The sequence below is a fragment of the Leptopilina boulardi genome, unplaced genomic scaffold, assembly GCF_019393585.1.
Source record: "Leptopilina boulardi isolate dan_hultmark-lab unplaced genomic scaffold, ZJU_Lbou_2.1 LbouV2_387, whole genome shotgun sequence".
NCBI lineage: Eukaryota > Metazoa > Arthropoda > Insecta > Hymenoptera > Figitidae > Leptopilina > Leptopilina boulardi.
The window spans coordinates 71323-87588 of record NW_026137959.1 but is presented as its reverse complement, the minus strand read 5'-3'; the positions used below and the strand labels follow the sequence as shown (position 1 = coordinate 87588).

The window sequence follows — 16266 nt, the reverse complement described above, 5'->3', positions numbered from 1 at the left end:
TATTGTTATTGTATGCATGATAAATAACTTAATGCACATATTTTAAAGAGTATTAAAATAACTAATAAAAACATAAATATATTTTATATATATATAATAATAATACATTACAATTACATCAAAAATTTTGGAGGAAAGTATTGGAAAGAAATTAATAAACATATTTTTTAATAAAAAATCATCGTTTTCTACCTATTGGAATAATTTAAAGATTTTTTCATTTAATGTTTTTTTACCACCGACATAGTACTGATTCGGTGTGAATGACAGTGCCAGTACTGGTTTTAATATTTTTTTACCTCCGGTATAGTACTGAATCGGTGTATTAGCCAGTACACTGCCAGTACTGAAAGTCAATACCGACGGTCAGTATTGGATCAGTACTATACCGGTGTTTAATTACGGCGAGCTACGGAAATTTCTACTTGGGTTATAACACACTGTCCCATTAAAACATTTGTCATTGATGAATTTAGAAATTGATGATAAAATGTTTCCACCAGATATTTTCCAAGAAAATTTTTCGTGTACAATTTCGCGTGTACACCAAGTTTTAATTAAATTCATTAATAATCGCAAAAGATACGATGATTTATATCTTAAAACTTAATGAAATTTGCGAATAAAAATTTCTCATTCAAAAGGAAAAAAATGAGTCTCTTTATTTCCTACAAGGCAGTGCTTTTCAACAATAAAAATTTTGAATTTTCTTATCCTGTTTGTAGGTTTGACTAGCTTGAGAGCGTGTAATTGAGCGTACTGTAAGTTATTCGCTCCAGGCTTTTTGGTCGCTTCCACATTAAGTTTTAGATGAACGATAAAGCGCCGATTGTGCAGCGATTGAGCATCGATGCTCGATTACAAGCGCAGTACTGCTAACTATACTGAAAAAAATGTTTAAATTTTTTCCAGTTTCAGTTTTGTTTACAGTCTGACATATAACCTCCAAATATTTTTTGCGATTTTTAATCTTGCAAGATTAATCAGATTAATAAAATGTGAACCGCAAAAAAGATTTGGAGGGTATTTGTCAAATTGTAAAGAAAACCAAAACTGGAAAAAATTTAAACATTTTTTTTCAGTAGTTGACAGTAAAGCGTTTTTAATTGAGCGTCGATGTTCAATCGCTGCACAATCGATGCTTTATCGTTTATTTATATAATTTATTGTGGAAGCGACCTTATACTACCCGGCTGAAAAAACTTGTACAAGAACATGTAAATTTTCTTGTACAAGTATATTTTCTTGTTCAGGATCTTGTACAAGTTCTGGTACAAGAACATGTCTCAATTCCGGATGCTGAACTTGTTCAAGAACATTACTCGAACATGTACAAGAACTTGTACATTCTCTTGTACAAGTTTTTTCAGCCGGATAGGTATGTAAGTCCGCTTTAATAGTAGCCAACTGTAAGCGTGATTGCGAGCGAGAAACAACAGAGCAACGTAATAAGAGTGTCTTCGTCGCATTCACGGGCAGGTTACTAGTTAAGCGGACTTAATATGTTATATATTTCTTTTCTTTAAATTTATGAAGTTTTTTAATCAATTTTTGGTCTGTGGTGATTTTAGACATGATTTTTTCAAATTTTTTAACTAGAAATATTTGTTACTTTTAAACTATCCCTAGTGAAAAAAAACACGTATAATTATACGTATTATTATACGTATAATAAGACATTCGAATTTGAAACAAGAATTATACGTATAATTATACGTGTCTATAACTTTTAATATTTAGGAATATATAAATATGGAATATATTTTTGTTTATTAATATATACCTAAATATTATAAAATATTGACAAGTATAATTATACGTATAATAGTACGTATAATTTTACGTATAACAAAACGTATTATTATACGTATAATTATACGTATATTTATACGTATAATTATACTTGTCAATATTTTATAATATTTAGGTATATATTAATAAACAAAAATATATTCCATATTTATAATTATATTCCTAAATATTAAAAATTATAGACACGTATAATTATACGTATAATTCTTGTTTCAAATTCGTATGTCTTATTATACGTATAATAATACGTATAAATATACGTATAATAATACGTATTATTATACGTATATTTATACGTATTATTATACGTATTATTATACGTATAATTATACGTGTTTTTTTTCAATAGGGATTGCAAATATGTTTTTTAAGGTTTCAAAACGCACCAATATTGCCTTATTTACAAACATTTCACTAAATTAAATATAATGAAGTAATTAATGATTCAACAATTAAAAAATTTGAAAAGCGTTAATTTTCTAAAATTTTTTAATTTATTTTTTTATCCTTACGAGACCTTGTCCTTTTTCACCAAGACAGGTACAAGTTCAGCTGTTGAACATGTACATTTTCTTATACAAGCAGATCTTGTACAGGGTTTTCCAATAGGGAAGACCAAGGCCAGAAGTCTTCTTCTTTTTATAGATTTTTTTTTTAAATTGTTTTTTTTTAAAATGATCCAAAATTTTCAAAAAATTTTTTGGTTTTCTCTTCGTCATAAAAAATGTATTTGTGTATTTTAACCATAAAAATTTTATTTTTTAAGTTTGGTTGATATTTGAGGCCAGTAGGCTGCACGACTGAAAACTAAAGATCAAACTTCAAACACCTGTGACGCTTCTATTTCGCTGGGTTAGTGGAAAAAAAGGACACGTCGCGTTTGAGTTGAAGAAAAGGACACGTCGAATTTTATATTTTTTTAAGAAAATTTAAGTTGGTAACACTTTTTTGAGGTTGACATTTAAATATTTATTTATTTATCACTTAACTGAAATAAATTATATTGGTTAGAATGGTAAAAAATTAAATTATAATATTGAAAATTTAACCTTGTAATTCTATCTTAATTAATATTTTTGTTTAATACAATTTTCAGTTTTCGCTAAGTTACAAAAATTAACATTATAATTATCCTTATTAAAAGATGAAAGATGTATATGCAGCAAAAAATTTATAACTTCAAAAATTTTTCGGGTCGTTTATGTGTAAATTGATAAAAAATATTTTGATTGTAGGAAATAAAACTTAAATATAAAAGACAAATAATTACATCATAACATGAAATAACAATTTTTATTATTATTTAATAATAATTTACACATAAACGACCCGAAAAATTTTTGAAGTTATAAATTTTTTGCTGCATATACATCTTTCATCTTTTAATAAGGATAATTATAATTTTAATTTTTGTAACTAAGCGAAAACTGAAAATTGAGGGCCTCCATGCAATAAGGGGACGAACGTGATTTTCGTTGTCTCCTTGCGCAGCCGGCCTCGCGCCGTCCGCGGGGACTTCTACTGGCGCGCTCGTCCCCTTATTGCATGGAGGCCCTCAATTGTATTAAACAAAAATATTAATTAAGATAGAATTACAAGGTTAAATTTTCAATATTATAATTTAATTTTTAACCATTCTAACCAATACAATTTATTACAGTTAAGTGATAAATAAATAAATATTTAAATGTCAACCTCAAAAAAAGTGTTACCAACTTAAATTTTCTTAAAAAAATATAAAATTCGACGTGTCCTTTTCTTCAACTCAAACGCGACGTGTCCTCTTTTTCAACGAAAATCCGACGTGTCCTTTTTTTCCACTAACCCAGCGATTTTATAATATTTTTAATTAAAAAGACAAAACTACTTTTGGGCGATAGTGGGTTTACGTCTAATTTTGCGTTTAAGTCCATATTCGTGTTCACGTTTACGGAAGCCTATGTAAAAACAGTTTAACGACTGAAGCGCCTCATCCTACAGAAAACGAAAACAACGCTAAACGGTCATTACAGGTGATTAACGTCTTTGTCTTTAGTGTTGTGTGGAACGTGTTTTGTGTCTTACAAAGGTAAGTTTCTAAAAAACTAAAGTAATTTCAATGTTTGAGAAAAATGCAATTGAATATATACATATACTCAAAAGTAAGGATGATAAGCGAAACTTTTTGAATTTGTTACGTTATTTTCTTTCTTATATTTCCTTAACCTAGAACTACTCTCACTTCTCCTTCTAGAGAGAAAAGTTTCGTTTCTCAAACTCACTTGCGCGTGTGTTATGATTTTTCACTATTGCCTCATAGTACACTCAATTCTTCTTTCGCTTTACTTCTTAGACCAACAAGAAGCCTAGTATATTCCTTCTTTCTACCTCTCTACTTTATAACAATCTTATTCTCTCGCATGGAGGTGGTAGCTTTTTCATAGTCTCGTGTTGGCAACGAATATTTCGTAATAAAAATTAACACACATTTTTATCCGTTTATAATTAATGTTTCATAAATAAGTATTTAAAACAATAGAATTTATTACTACCATTTAAAGAAATTAATTTATTAATTATTGTTTCATAATATTAACATTTTTTATATGAAAAGATTGATATTTATTACCATTGCTGTAATTTTGGATAAAAAAGGATTTTATTTTTAAAAAAGATGAAAATTATTCACATCAGTTTTTTTATAATATGTATGTGCAATTTAATAATTTGAAAAATTTTATGATTAAATTGTTTTCATATATTTGTAGTTCAATTTAATTTTTTGAGAATATACGACATTAATTAAACAGCAATTTTAATTTTTAAATAACAGAAATTTTTATTTTAAATAATTATTAGTTTAATTACCTAAGTTCAACTAATGAGTGCATTATGAAGCAAATATCTTTCGAAAAATGGAAAAAATTATTTAATTAGACTCTAATACAAACTAACTTTTTTATATGTCAACTGTAGAATAACGATAGTTGTGAAAAATTGCTGAAGAAGTCTTTATGGTTTTTTACAGAATTGTTGTATGCTGACAATACTAATAATAATATTCTTAGGCAATTATTAAATTTTTATCTTTTTCCTTTGTATATTATTATACACTTAGGTTGACAAATTACAAAATTATTATAAATTGAATTTTTCTGAATTCCTTCAAAAAACTTTAGTAAGTTGTTATTTTTTTTTGTTTGGTCATTTTTTAATAATAGTTACAACCAATTTAACTTAATCTCTTTATTTATATCCCTCGCCAATTCTAGAACTAAATTTTTGAAAAGACGCTAAATAATTAAAATTATTATCTAATTGGAATTAATTGACGACTTTTTAATAATTAATAACGACAATTTTGTTTGCAAGTATTTGTAAATCTTTTAATGTAATAGAAAATTTATACTACTATTAATTAAGTTAATTATTTATCAGCATAAAATAGTTATAGTGAGAAAAAATTATAATTTCAAGTCTTTTTAGAATTTAGAAAAATTTTTAACTTTATTTATATTTTAGGTGTGTATATAAAGAAATATTCTGCAAAGTTTGAAGAAAATTGATCAATATTGAATTATTGAAAATGATAAATACATTTACTTTTTTCTAGAAATTATTGACATTTTTTTCAAGGTTATACGAATTTATTAAAATTTCTTAAAGTTGTATTATTTATAAAAGTATTAAAATGTAATTATTACAAATTTTTTGTAAAATATTTCATCCACTTGTAAGTTTGATAAATATGCTTCTACTATGGGAGAAATAATTATTTTTATTTCCCAAAACTTATAATATAAACTACAATTCAAACGTAAAGTTTTTTATTTTTTTTTGTTAACTATAATATATTATGGGTTTTGAAATTTATAGGGTAAGTGCATCAATTACGGCGCGTTCATAAAAAATAATTGTTATTACTATTATATTTAATGTAACTGTCATAAAATAATTTAAAAAAATTATTTTAATCTTTTTTTGATACAATTACTAATAAAAATGCACATTTAAACAATTAATAATTTAATTATTTGATCTCAAATTCTTCCACGCTGCAATTAAAACTTTTTGCAGATTTCCATTGACTTTAATTACGCTGAGCAAGTATAGTATCTTCAAATGACTTGCTAAGTATCTTCAAAATACACATTGAAACCGATACAAACGCGCCGTAAAAGAAATTTACAGTATTAGTTTTAATTTCTTAAATTTGTTTAAATAATCGATTTTTATAAAGTTAAATTTTTTTTTAATATCTAAATAACATAAGCTTTTCATTTAATAAGTCTTAAATTGACTTTCTACAATAGACATGTCGAATTTTCTATTTCAAAGGTGTTTTGACTCGAATCGCGCCGTAATTAGAGCCTTTACGCTATAAATGAGTAATGTAGTACGTTAATTTCTATTGATTTTATTAAAATTTATTTTTATTTAAAAGGTCATAAATACCTATTACAGATAGGTGTAAGTAGGGAATATAACAATAACTTTTCAATTGTTGATGACATTTTTTCAGATGGAGGACGAACAACCTACTGCTGCACAATCAGTGAGCACTCCCAGCACATCAGGTACATTTCAAACTTATTACTTTATTTTATAAATTTTATTTATTCATTTTATTTTATTTCTAAAATTCACTAATTTTGTTAACTATGTTTCTGGCTCAAAGAGAGATATTATAACTTTTATTATAACCGATTCATTTTTATATTTTTCAGGAACGACTGTTAGAAGAGGTGGGCGGGTGATAAAAGATTATAAAAAATTTTCCCCGGAATTAATTGGGCCAAAAAATAAGAAAAAAGATGTGATAAACATTCAAAAGAAAAATGCTGCACAATTAGATGTGAGTTTTATTTTCATTTGTTATTTTTTATAAACAGTTATGTCCGCAAATTTTTTTAACCAAACTTTTCAATAAAATTAATTCAGCAAGGTTAATCAAATAGCATAACAACCTTGTGTAAAATTAATCTTAATATATCATGACAACAAAATTTTTGATCGCCACGCGTTAGGGAAATCAAGAAATTTCATCAAAAGTACTAGAAATATCAAACATTTTTATAAATGCTAAAAAAATTATGTACTATGAAAAGTTTATTTTTAATTCTTACCTTATGTAAAATTTGAATTTCTTCTTAATATAAAATTTCTAAAAAATTAAATGTATTCCAAGAAAATAATTTCTTTAATTTTTTATAATGAAATAGGTTTTAAGTAAAAATCAATTTATAAAAAGACAACAATTGAAGTTTTTATCCTTGCAAATTTGAATTGTTTAAAATATTATTATTGATTCTTTAAACTTGAACGATATCACATTTAATTAAGGAATACAATAACCTAACATGTGGTCAAATTAATTATTTGATTTTAATTTTAATAATATACAATAAAAGTTCAAAACTTTTTTTAAAATTTTTTATCTTCTAGAAAAAGTCTGCAATACAAAAGAAAAATAACGAAGCAGCTGGTGATATGTTTTTTTTAAAAAAATATGATGAAGCACAGGCCCTACAAACAAGTTCTGCCACGAAAGAAATGCCAACGGTAATGAACAAATTATTTTTCTCTTTTCCATAATAGTCTTAGTTATAACGTAAAAATGCGGTGAATAATTTTTTCGTTACTGTTAAATTTCCCTACATAACAGGCATCATTCCTAAATTGTACCAAAAAAATGAAAACTTAATGGATTGGCTTGTAACTTTGGTAATTTCTTGTCGTATATAAATAAGTGCCTTATATATTAAAAATTTTTTAAATAGATTATTTAAGAGGGGAAACTCTTGTACAAAAATTGTTTACAATTTTTTTTCGTGCTTTAAAAATTAGTTTACTATCTGTGACCTGGACAGTAAAAAGGGGGATTACGTGCGAAAAAATCTATCTTTTATTGATTGATGATTCTAATAGAGAAAACTTTTTTCTATCAGAATCACCAATCAATAAAAAATTAATTTTTCCGCACATAAGCATTTGTGATCTAACTTTAAACGCCTGTAACGCCGCCATATTGCAATATTTGTAATTAAAAAAATTGTTATACATAGCTTACATTGTACACTTTGAGTTATTCTTTATTTCAATTCAATAAACTTTTCTATTTTTTTGTAAAAAAATATTGAAAAAACGTGCATTCACACGGGTTTCCCCCCTTAATAAAAAAATATAGAAAGTAATGAGCATTGAACTTTTAATGTTTGATTGATTTTGTCATTTTTAAATCGATATGACTATGACAAAACATAACAAATTTAAAATTGGGGTTTAGTAAATTGTAAAGCATTTATCATGAGGTTCTCCTTTCAATTGCAAATAAAATAATTTGTCATATGTTTTATAATAATTATTATTTTTATAGACGGCGAATTCAATGGAATTTTCTCAGTTTCGTGAAGAAATGACCGAGAAACTTAATGAATTGTCGGAAAGACAAAATACAAATTCTGAAATGTCTCATAAGGAAAATGATAATTTGAAACAAAAAATTGATGAAACCAAAATAGAAATAATTGATGAGCTGAAAGTGGCGATCAGAGAAAATGCTGTCCTTCGACAGACTCACGAAGTAATAAATTTAAATAAATTTATATCTTAAGAGGCTGAATAAAAATTGAAAAATATAAATAATTTACTGACCCGTTTTTCTTACATAGATTGTTGAAGGAATTGCAATACGCAAGTATGAGTACATGCGCGCAGAACATTCAACAACAGTTTATTCGCGGGTAAAATGGTTAGCCTACGGTTATTGGGACTACAAAATTCACGAAACTCTATACATGGAGAAAAAGGATGGACAGTCAGTTGAGGGAATAAATTTCATTAGTCATGATGACTGTAACAATATTTGGAGTAAGTTGCAGTGTTTTTAAATTTTAATTAATGTTAAAATAATATTAATTTATATTTTATAGAGACTCATGAATATTCCCCATTTTAGCGAGGTCGAATTCAGGATTATTAAATTTACATTAAACAGAATATTTTAAAGCAAACCTTAAATTCAAACAAATTTTTATATTATAGAATTATTTTAGTCCAAATTTTACAAAACACTTTCTTAATTAACTGAATTTCCATTTAGCACAATTTTAGTCTAAAAGAATTTATATTTAACCAAATTTCCACAAAAAGTAATGTAATATAGAATTAATCTGTAATTGAATTTCTATTTATCCGAATATTAATATCACTTAATTTACATTTGATCGAATTATTATTTTGAAGAACTTTTAAAACGTCAAATTTTCATTTCATCAAATTTACATAGGGCACAACAAAAAATCGACTGAAATATTTAGAAGTGAATTTAAAAGTTGACCAATAGAAAATAGCAAGAAAATTTGTGTTTAATCAATTTCAAAATTCGTTCTTAAATCTTTCTGTCCGTTGCTTTTTCGTCTTATCTCGATTAGGAGTAAATGAAATTTCGACGTTTTTAAATTTATATAAAAAGAAAAATTTGTTAAATTGAAATTATTTCCAATAAAAATTTAGTAAACGAATCTTTTATGCAAAAGTTGGGTTAAATAGAAATTTTGTTAAATAAAAATGCAGTTACATAAAGTTTGTCTTTTATGAAAATTCGGTTAAATATAAGGTTTACTTTATAAAAATCTGTTAAAAAGAAATTCTATACATTATAGAATTAGATATTTCTGATTCCGTTATATGAAAAAGTTTGATATTGAGTTTGTCTATTTACCTACATTCTGTGGAGACGTTTTTGCTATTAATCTTTGATCTTGAAGTCAAAAAATTAACTAAAATTTGACTTAAAATTTTACATTATTTTTGTCCCTTGACTTAATTCCTCCCTCACAGCACCGGATATTTAAGGATATTCCTGGGACATTCTATGGATATTCATTTGCTTTCAGCGTTTTAGATATCCCTAGGATATCCTGAAGATTTTCTAAAGATATTCTTAAATATCTAGTGATGTGAGGGCTTTAATAATATACATTAAACCTTATTTTAACTTAAATTGATCTGTTCACTTTATTATAGTATACATATTTAGAAATGTGTCTGTAAATTTTAAACTTGATCCGGTGAAAAATGAATGAGATATACAGAACACTGCAGCGGCGCGTCCCGTGGCTTCAGACAAGGTGGCCAGCCATACCTGACCCTAACGACAGATGGCCTTTTCCTATGATTTAGAAACGGCAACCACTGCGGAAGAGTTATTATATGGTCCAGGAATCGATGACTCTTTGTTAATTGGAAACAAAATTTCTTCTGAACAAAAAAAAGTAAGTTGAAACCTTGAATGCGTTTTTCTCAAAATGACATTTTCCAAGTCGGTGACCACGATTACTCGAATACCATTAAACCAATTTATTTAAAATTTAGTGTGCTTCATTTACACATATAAGTCTAGTTCGTGATCGAAGGATTTTTTTTTTATGCAAAACTTTTTTTTATATAGCTGAAAATCGACCGTATTTTTTTAACGAAAATCATACTTTTGACTTTAACAGGTCGCCATTTTGTCAAATTTTTTTTTTTTAAATCCTTCGATCACGAACTAGATAATCTTATAATAAATGTAAATCAATTTCATTTTTGTATTTCAGACGAAGTATACTTGCAGAATGCTGGTCACCGCAATTCGCCTTTTTTCTTAAGGCGCCACTTCAATGGCTCATATCCCTAAAAGTTTTTGTTAAAAAAAATTTTTTTTTCTTTTAAATTACAGCTTTTAACATGTACTTTTAACTAATAAATAGTATTCTTTAAAAAGATTCATTGTTCTTTTGGAAAATATTCTTGTAAAAAGCATTATTTCTTGAGTTACAACTGGTGTTCCCCCTTAAACCTTATTTTAACTTAAATTGATCTGTTCACTTTATTATGTTTAAGAGTAAGTTTTCAAAAATTGATATATCTATATTTTATTATTTCGAGAAATTTAAACAAATGACATTTATCACATTACGACTGAACTTTATTTTAACGAAGAAAAATTGTAATAAATTAATTATGTACATTCTTTTTTGGATTTAAGATGTTTTGAAAATTGAATTTATCGATTTTTGAAAACTTGCTAATAAATTGATATAAATTGGATAATAAATTTTAAACTTAATATGTTGACATTTTGATTGTTAGGACAAACATATATATATATATAATTATAAGTTAGTTATTTGCGATCCTATATTTATACCATATTTAAAAATGAAAATTATTTCAATAATCTTATTAAATTTGCAGAATTGGTGGTTATTTTGCAAAAAATGGACATATTATTTTAATTATTTTAATTTTCATTACTCTAAATAATTATTTATGCTTAAATTTAAAAATTACATTCACTTAACATATACATTCATTGTTACAAAAAAATGTTTTTTAAAAGTATAATTTTTGGATTTCTTAGTTCAATAAATATAGACATGTAATATTTAGTGTAAGAAGAAGTGAAACCTGCCCTGAGATAAAGTTTCCAATTAAAATATTTTGATAAGTTTAAGGTGAAATAGAAAAAATTAAAAAAAATTAGAACCTCTTTCTGACAGAATCGATATTTTTCGGGTGTCTCGATCTCAGTTTAAAAAAATCTTATACGTAAAAATTATTTCATTTTTGTAATAAAAAACTCAAAATCGAAGAAGAAAGCGGCCTTTTAAACTTCCGCGGGTATAATTTAAAAAAGTAGAAAAGTGTAAATAGAAAAAACGTTTTATAGTGTATCTACTTCTTAAAAATAAATTATATTTGTTTTAACTTACATTTAAGACCATGTATTTTGTATGCAGTCCTTCAGTTTGTATCTTCGGACTAAAGGATTTTTAAAGATAGTAAGTTTTCTTTAAGATTTTTTTACAATGTGAGTGACTGTCACGAAACTTGTCACGATGAACCTTTGCTTTAAACATAAATTCTGGGTGAACGAAATCTCTTTAGGGAAGAAAAATTTGTTTGGTTGGTCTTCATACACAGAAGATGGTAAATCTGGGCGGGTACTAAAATTTTTCGGTCCAATCTCATATTCCCACCGTATAGATTTTTTTTTTCATTTATTTTTAAATTATTTATTTCTTTATCTAAAAAAGTAAAAATTAAACTTAAAAAATATATTTTTAAAGACATTTTAATTAATTTAATGTTATGTTATTGTTGTGATTTCACATGTAAATATTCTCCGCAGGTTTTCTCTCAAAATATTTGATGGATTGAGCTAAAATTTTGTAAAAATCCAAAAAATAGAATTAAACAAGTTGTAAATTCAGATGTTCATTACATGAACATTTTGCTTCCTTTTTACGATCAACAAAAAAATTTGCTTCCTCGTGGAGAAAGCATTAACATTGAAATAAACATACAAAAATAATATAATAATATTAACATTAGAGTACCTATACATTTGAGTAAAATTCAAAGAATTAATGAAAGTTAAAAAATCAAAAATTCATATTTTAACCGAAATTTCTAAATATTAATGAAAAATAATACATAATTTATAATTATTTACAATTATATCGATTCGTTTTAATACAAGGAACACAATTATTTTATATTTAAACTTGAATTTAAATAAATATAAAATTTTTCAGCTAAAATGTGTATTTTCTATTTTTTAACTTTCATTAATTTATTAAATTTACCTCAAATGTAAATTTTATATATATACCAATCGATTCGTTTTCATGTAAGGAATACAATTATTTCATCTATAAACTTAAATTTAAATAATCACAAAATTTTATAGCCAAAATGTGAATTTTTGATTTTTTAACTTCCATTAATACTTTAAATTTAAATTAAAACTATACTAATTATATATACTGATCGATTTGTCTTGACGTAAGGAATACGATTTTATTATATATAATCTTAAATTTTTCTATTAAAAAATTTTTTCGATTAAAAAAAAATTTTTGGAAAAAAGACGATAAAATTTTTTTTTTGGGTTTTTTTTAAAAATCCTTTGGTTAGATTTGAGATATTAATATGATAAATGAGCCTACCGAATTTTATCTAAATCCATTAAAACCTGTTAAAGTTATCTTCTAAACAAAAAAGGGATCCATACACACACACAATACACACACATATATACATCCTGACAATTGATCAGGATCTCATATAACATGTTTCTATATAGAGAAAAATTTGTTTCCGACACTTTGAAAATTTTTACAAACGAAAGGACTAAAAAGCTTCCTCCACGAGGAAGCAAAATTGCTGTTATCTGACAAGTATTAATATGTTTTTAAAAAAATTATTTTAAAGTTATTCCATATTTGAGAAAAATGTAATATGGCTGCAAGACAGTTGTGGTCATTTCTCCTAATTTTACTATCTACATAAATACATTTACACGTTCACAATTTTTATTGTTATATGTACATAATTTCTTTATTACATGAAAGATTACCTATATACTTTTATCAAAAAATCCGAGTAATTTTTTTATTGATAGTTTGAGGGGCTCAAATAATGTGCACATTAACTGATGAATGCACACGTTATATTTTTGTCGTTATATATTTTTTAAAAACGAAAATATGGTATTTATAAAAACATTCCTTCATTAAATTGTTCAATGTTAAATAAATTAAAAATTATCATTTTTTAAAAATAGTAATGTGGCTATTTACATTAATAAAAAAATTACCAGTGTTATTAAATATTTATTAAATGCATAATACTTTTCTTTTCAAAAATTTTTCAATTAACATTTGTATAATTTGAGAAATTTTTTTGGCTACTCGTGGTAATAAAATAGTAACATTTTAATTATTCAATTAAGTCAGTAGTAGGTAATCTATTTAAATGTTTTTAAAGAAAACAGAGAGTTGCAAAGATATTACAAAAAATGATATGCGGTTCATATGTTTACCTAGGTTTGAAAACTTTGTACCCGTTTTTTTTTTTATTTTTAAATAGTACTATTTTTTAAATAAAATTTTTTTGTTTCTATATTGAAACGTTGAAAGCTTTACATTTAATGCTGTAAAATATTCGTTTATATGTGCATCGAATGTTGCTTTCATTAGATGATACATTTTTCCAGAAAAAAAATTTATATATTTTATAATTTATTAATGGAGAAGGTACTCTTACTCTTCAAAAGATTAGAAGTATTTAGTTACAAGTATTTACAATTTTTTAAAGAAATACCCTTATTCTCAGAAGAGCGGATGTCAAGTTTCTTTAAATTGTTAACATGTGTTTACTATAAAAGACTTGCATGCATCAGAAAATAGTATTTGAGAAGTCTGGAAAATATAATTTTGGTAGAAATAAGGCACGTTGCACACTATCCGATTTGTGTCGGACGACAAAAAGTCGGACGATTTTTTGTCGGACGAACGAGCTTTACACACTGTCCGATTTTTGTCGTACGACATTTGATCATCCTACGAAAACTTCAGGTATCCGAAGGAATTCTTTAAGGTATGATTTCAGTCGCACGTTAGCCAGAGTACTGTGTGCAGCAAAGTATTATTATAATTTGATATTTGCTTTTAAAAAATGAATATTAAAAATATAGTTGTCACAGCTTGTCTGCTACGTCGTAAAAATCGGAAACTACCTGAATCTATGAGCCTAATGATATTTTAATTATGGAGTTAACAAACAGAGAGTATTTTACCTCTATGGTTTAGAAAAAAAAAATTTTAATTATATATTGTTTAAAAAATTACTTTGTTTACACAAATTGTTATAAACAAATAAGAAAATTCAAATTTTTCTAATAGAGTCACGTAGAATTGGAAAAACTACCTGATTATATAAACATCGGACGAAAAATTGTCGGATAGTGTGCAAGCATCTATTGCTTTTCATAAGAGACTGCTTTGACGACATCATCCGACAGTCGGACGTTGTAGTCGATTCTTCCGGCAGCACAACGACATTTTGTCGGTCCGATTTTAAATCGGAAAGTGTGCAAAGCCCTATTTACTTCTTCAGTCCACTGAAAATTTTTTGTCGTCCGATTTTTTGCCGTCCGACACAAATCGGATAGTGTGCCAAATCTTTAAGCCTAAGTGGAAAAATACGAAAAACATAAAATAAGAATAAAATAGTTCAGACAAGTGTCAATTTTCTGAATAGGGGACCTTGAATTTGTCCCATGCGTTGATAATCGGAATACATTGTATGTGATGTTCCTGTGAGTAGTAACTGTTATCTAAGACTCTATATTTTCTGTTGGCTTGAATGAAGTCGGTCCTCGGGTACACTGATGGCCTTATCAACGTGAGGTTATATTTTTAATGACTTCTACGCAAATACAATTTTTTACGTTTAAAAAGTTTTTTAATTATTAATATTATTTCATAATCTCCATTTAACAAAGATTCTAACGATACCAAAGACAGAAAAATGTTGATTTCTTTTATTATTTATATTTTGTTTATTAAATAAAATGCTGCACTATAAGATTAAATCAGGAAAAATTTAATAATAAAGTACTGAAAACAGAGCCTTTGAATCGTTTAGCAGTGATTTAGTGATTAAATTTTAATTATTTTATAAGTACAATATTTCACTAATTTAAATTTAGATTGTAAGTACTTTAATTAATAATTCATTTTAAATGATATTCTTTTATACAGTACTTCAAAAATACATTTTTTACTACAAAATTTTTGTGTTTAAAACTGCAATTTTTTTTATTAAAAAGACATACCGTGGGTGGCCCATTTTTTGTCCAGCTAAGACCCAATTTCCGTCCACTTCAATTTTGAAGACAACAGTTATAAAAAAATTATTTTCTTTTATTTGTTTATTTCAACTAATAAGTCCGTTGCATGCCAAAAAGAATAAAATATTGTTGAAAAATAATTTAAATTATTATACGAGATATTTGTAAAAAATGGACCGAAACTGGGTCCTAGACGGAAACTGGGCCACCCACGGTATCTCTCGCATTGATATTGGTAAATGATCATCGTGTATATTTATTACATTTTTGCAAACTATAAAAAATATAATTATTGTCCATGTAGTACGTATTATTAAAATGTCCGCCTCACGGCGAATAATAATATTATTGTTATTATTAACCTTACCGGTTAATACAACTGTAGTATTACAGTAATATGTAAATTGCAAAAAAATTCAAAAACCAGTTAAAAATATTTGACTAATTATTATCTTTTTCTATTTTATCATAAAGAACTTAAGGTCATGTGACTGTTAGGTCTGTGTGATGTTAATTTGTCCGTAACTTTCCTCGTAAAATTCAACACTCCTAACATCAAATTTTCTATAACTATTTCCAAGTGTTTTATAATAATTATTTAACAATATATTAACATTTTCATACATGACAACCATTCCTTATCATATTTGGAACTCCTTAAAATTTTAACTCAATCCATTCAGTATTTTACGAGAAAAGTCACGGACAAATTAACATTATAGACCTAACAGTCACTTGACTTATGTGCTACTTGGGTGCAGTTGTATCGTTAAAATTGTTATTTAACAAAT

General features: G+C 26.0%; 1 protein-coding gene across 1 annotated transcript; it reads left to right on the top strand.

The window, feature by feature from the left end:
• Positions 1–6313: 6313 nt before the first annotated feature.
• Positions 6314–8749, top strand: LOC127288478 (uncharacterized). The gene is made up of 6 exons (XM_051315953.1): positions 6314–6368; positions 6519–6646; positions 7237–7353; positions 8168–8374; positions 8463–8661; positions 8724–8749. Exons 1-6 carry the CDS (start codon positions 6314–6316, stop codon positions 8747–8749), a joined length of 732 nt encoding a protein of 243 aa, XP_051171910.1.
• The last annotated feature ends 7517 nt before the right edge of the window (positions 8750–16266 follow it).

What these genes read in the sequence shown, in the direction of transcription:
- LOC127288478 (XM_051315953.1), top strand. Translation starts at nt 6,314, where the DNA reads ATGGAGGACGAACAACCTACTGCTGCACAATCAGTGAGCACTCCCAGC. An exon ending in CCACGAAAGAAATGCCAACG is followed by an intron (nt 7,354 to 8,167) that starts GTAATGAACAAA and finishes TTATTTTTATAG; the next exon opens with ACGGCGAATTCAATGGAATT. An exon ending in TCCTTCGACAGACTCACGAA is followed by an intron (nt 8,375 to 8,462) that starts GTAATAAATTTA and finishes TTTCTTACATAG; the next exon opens with ATTGTTGAAGGAATTGCAAT.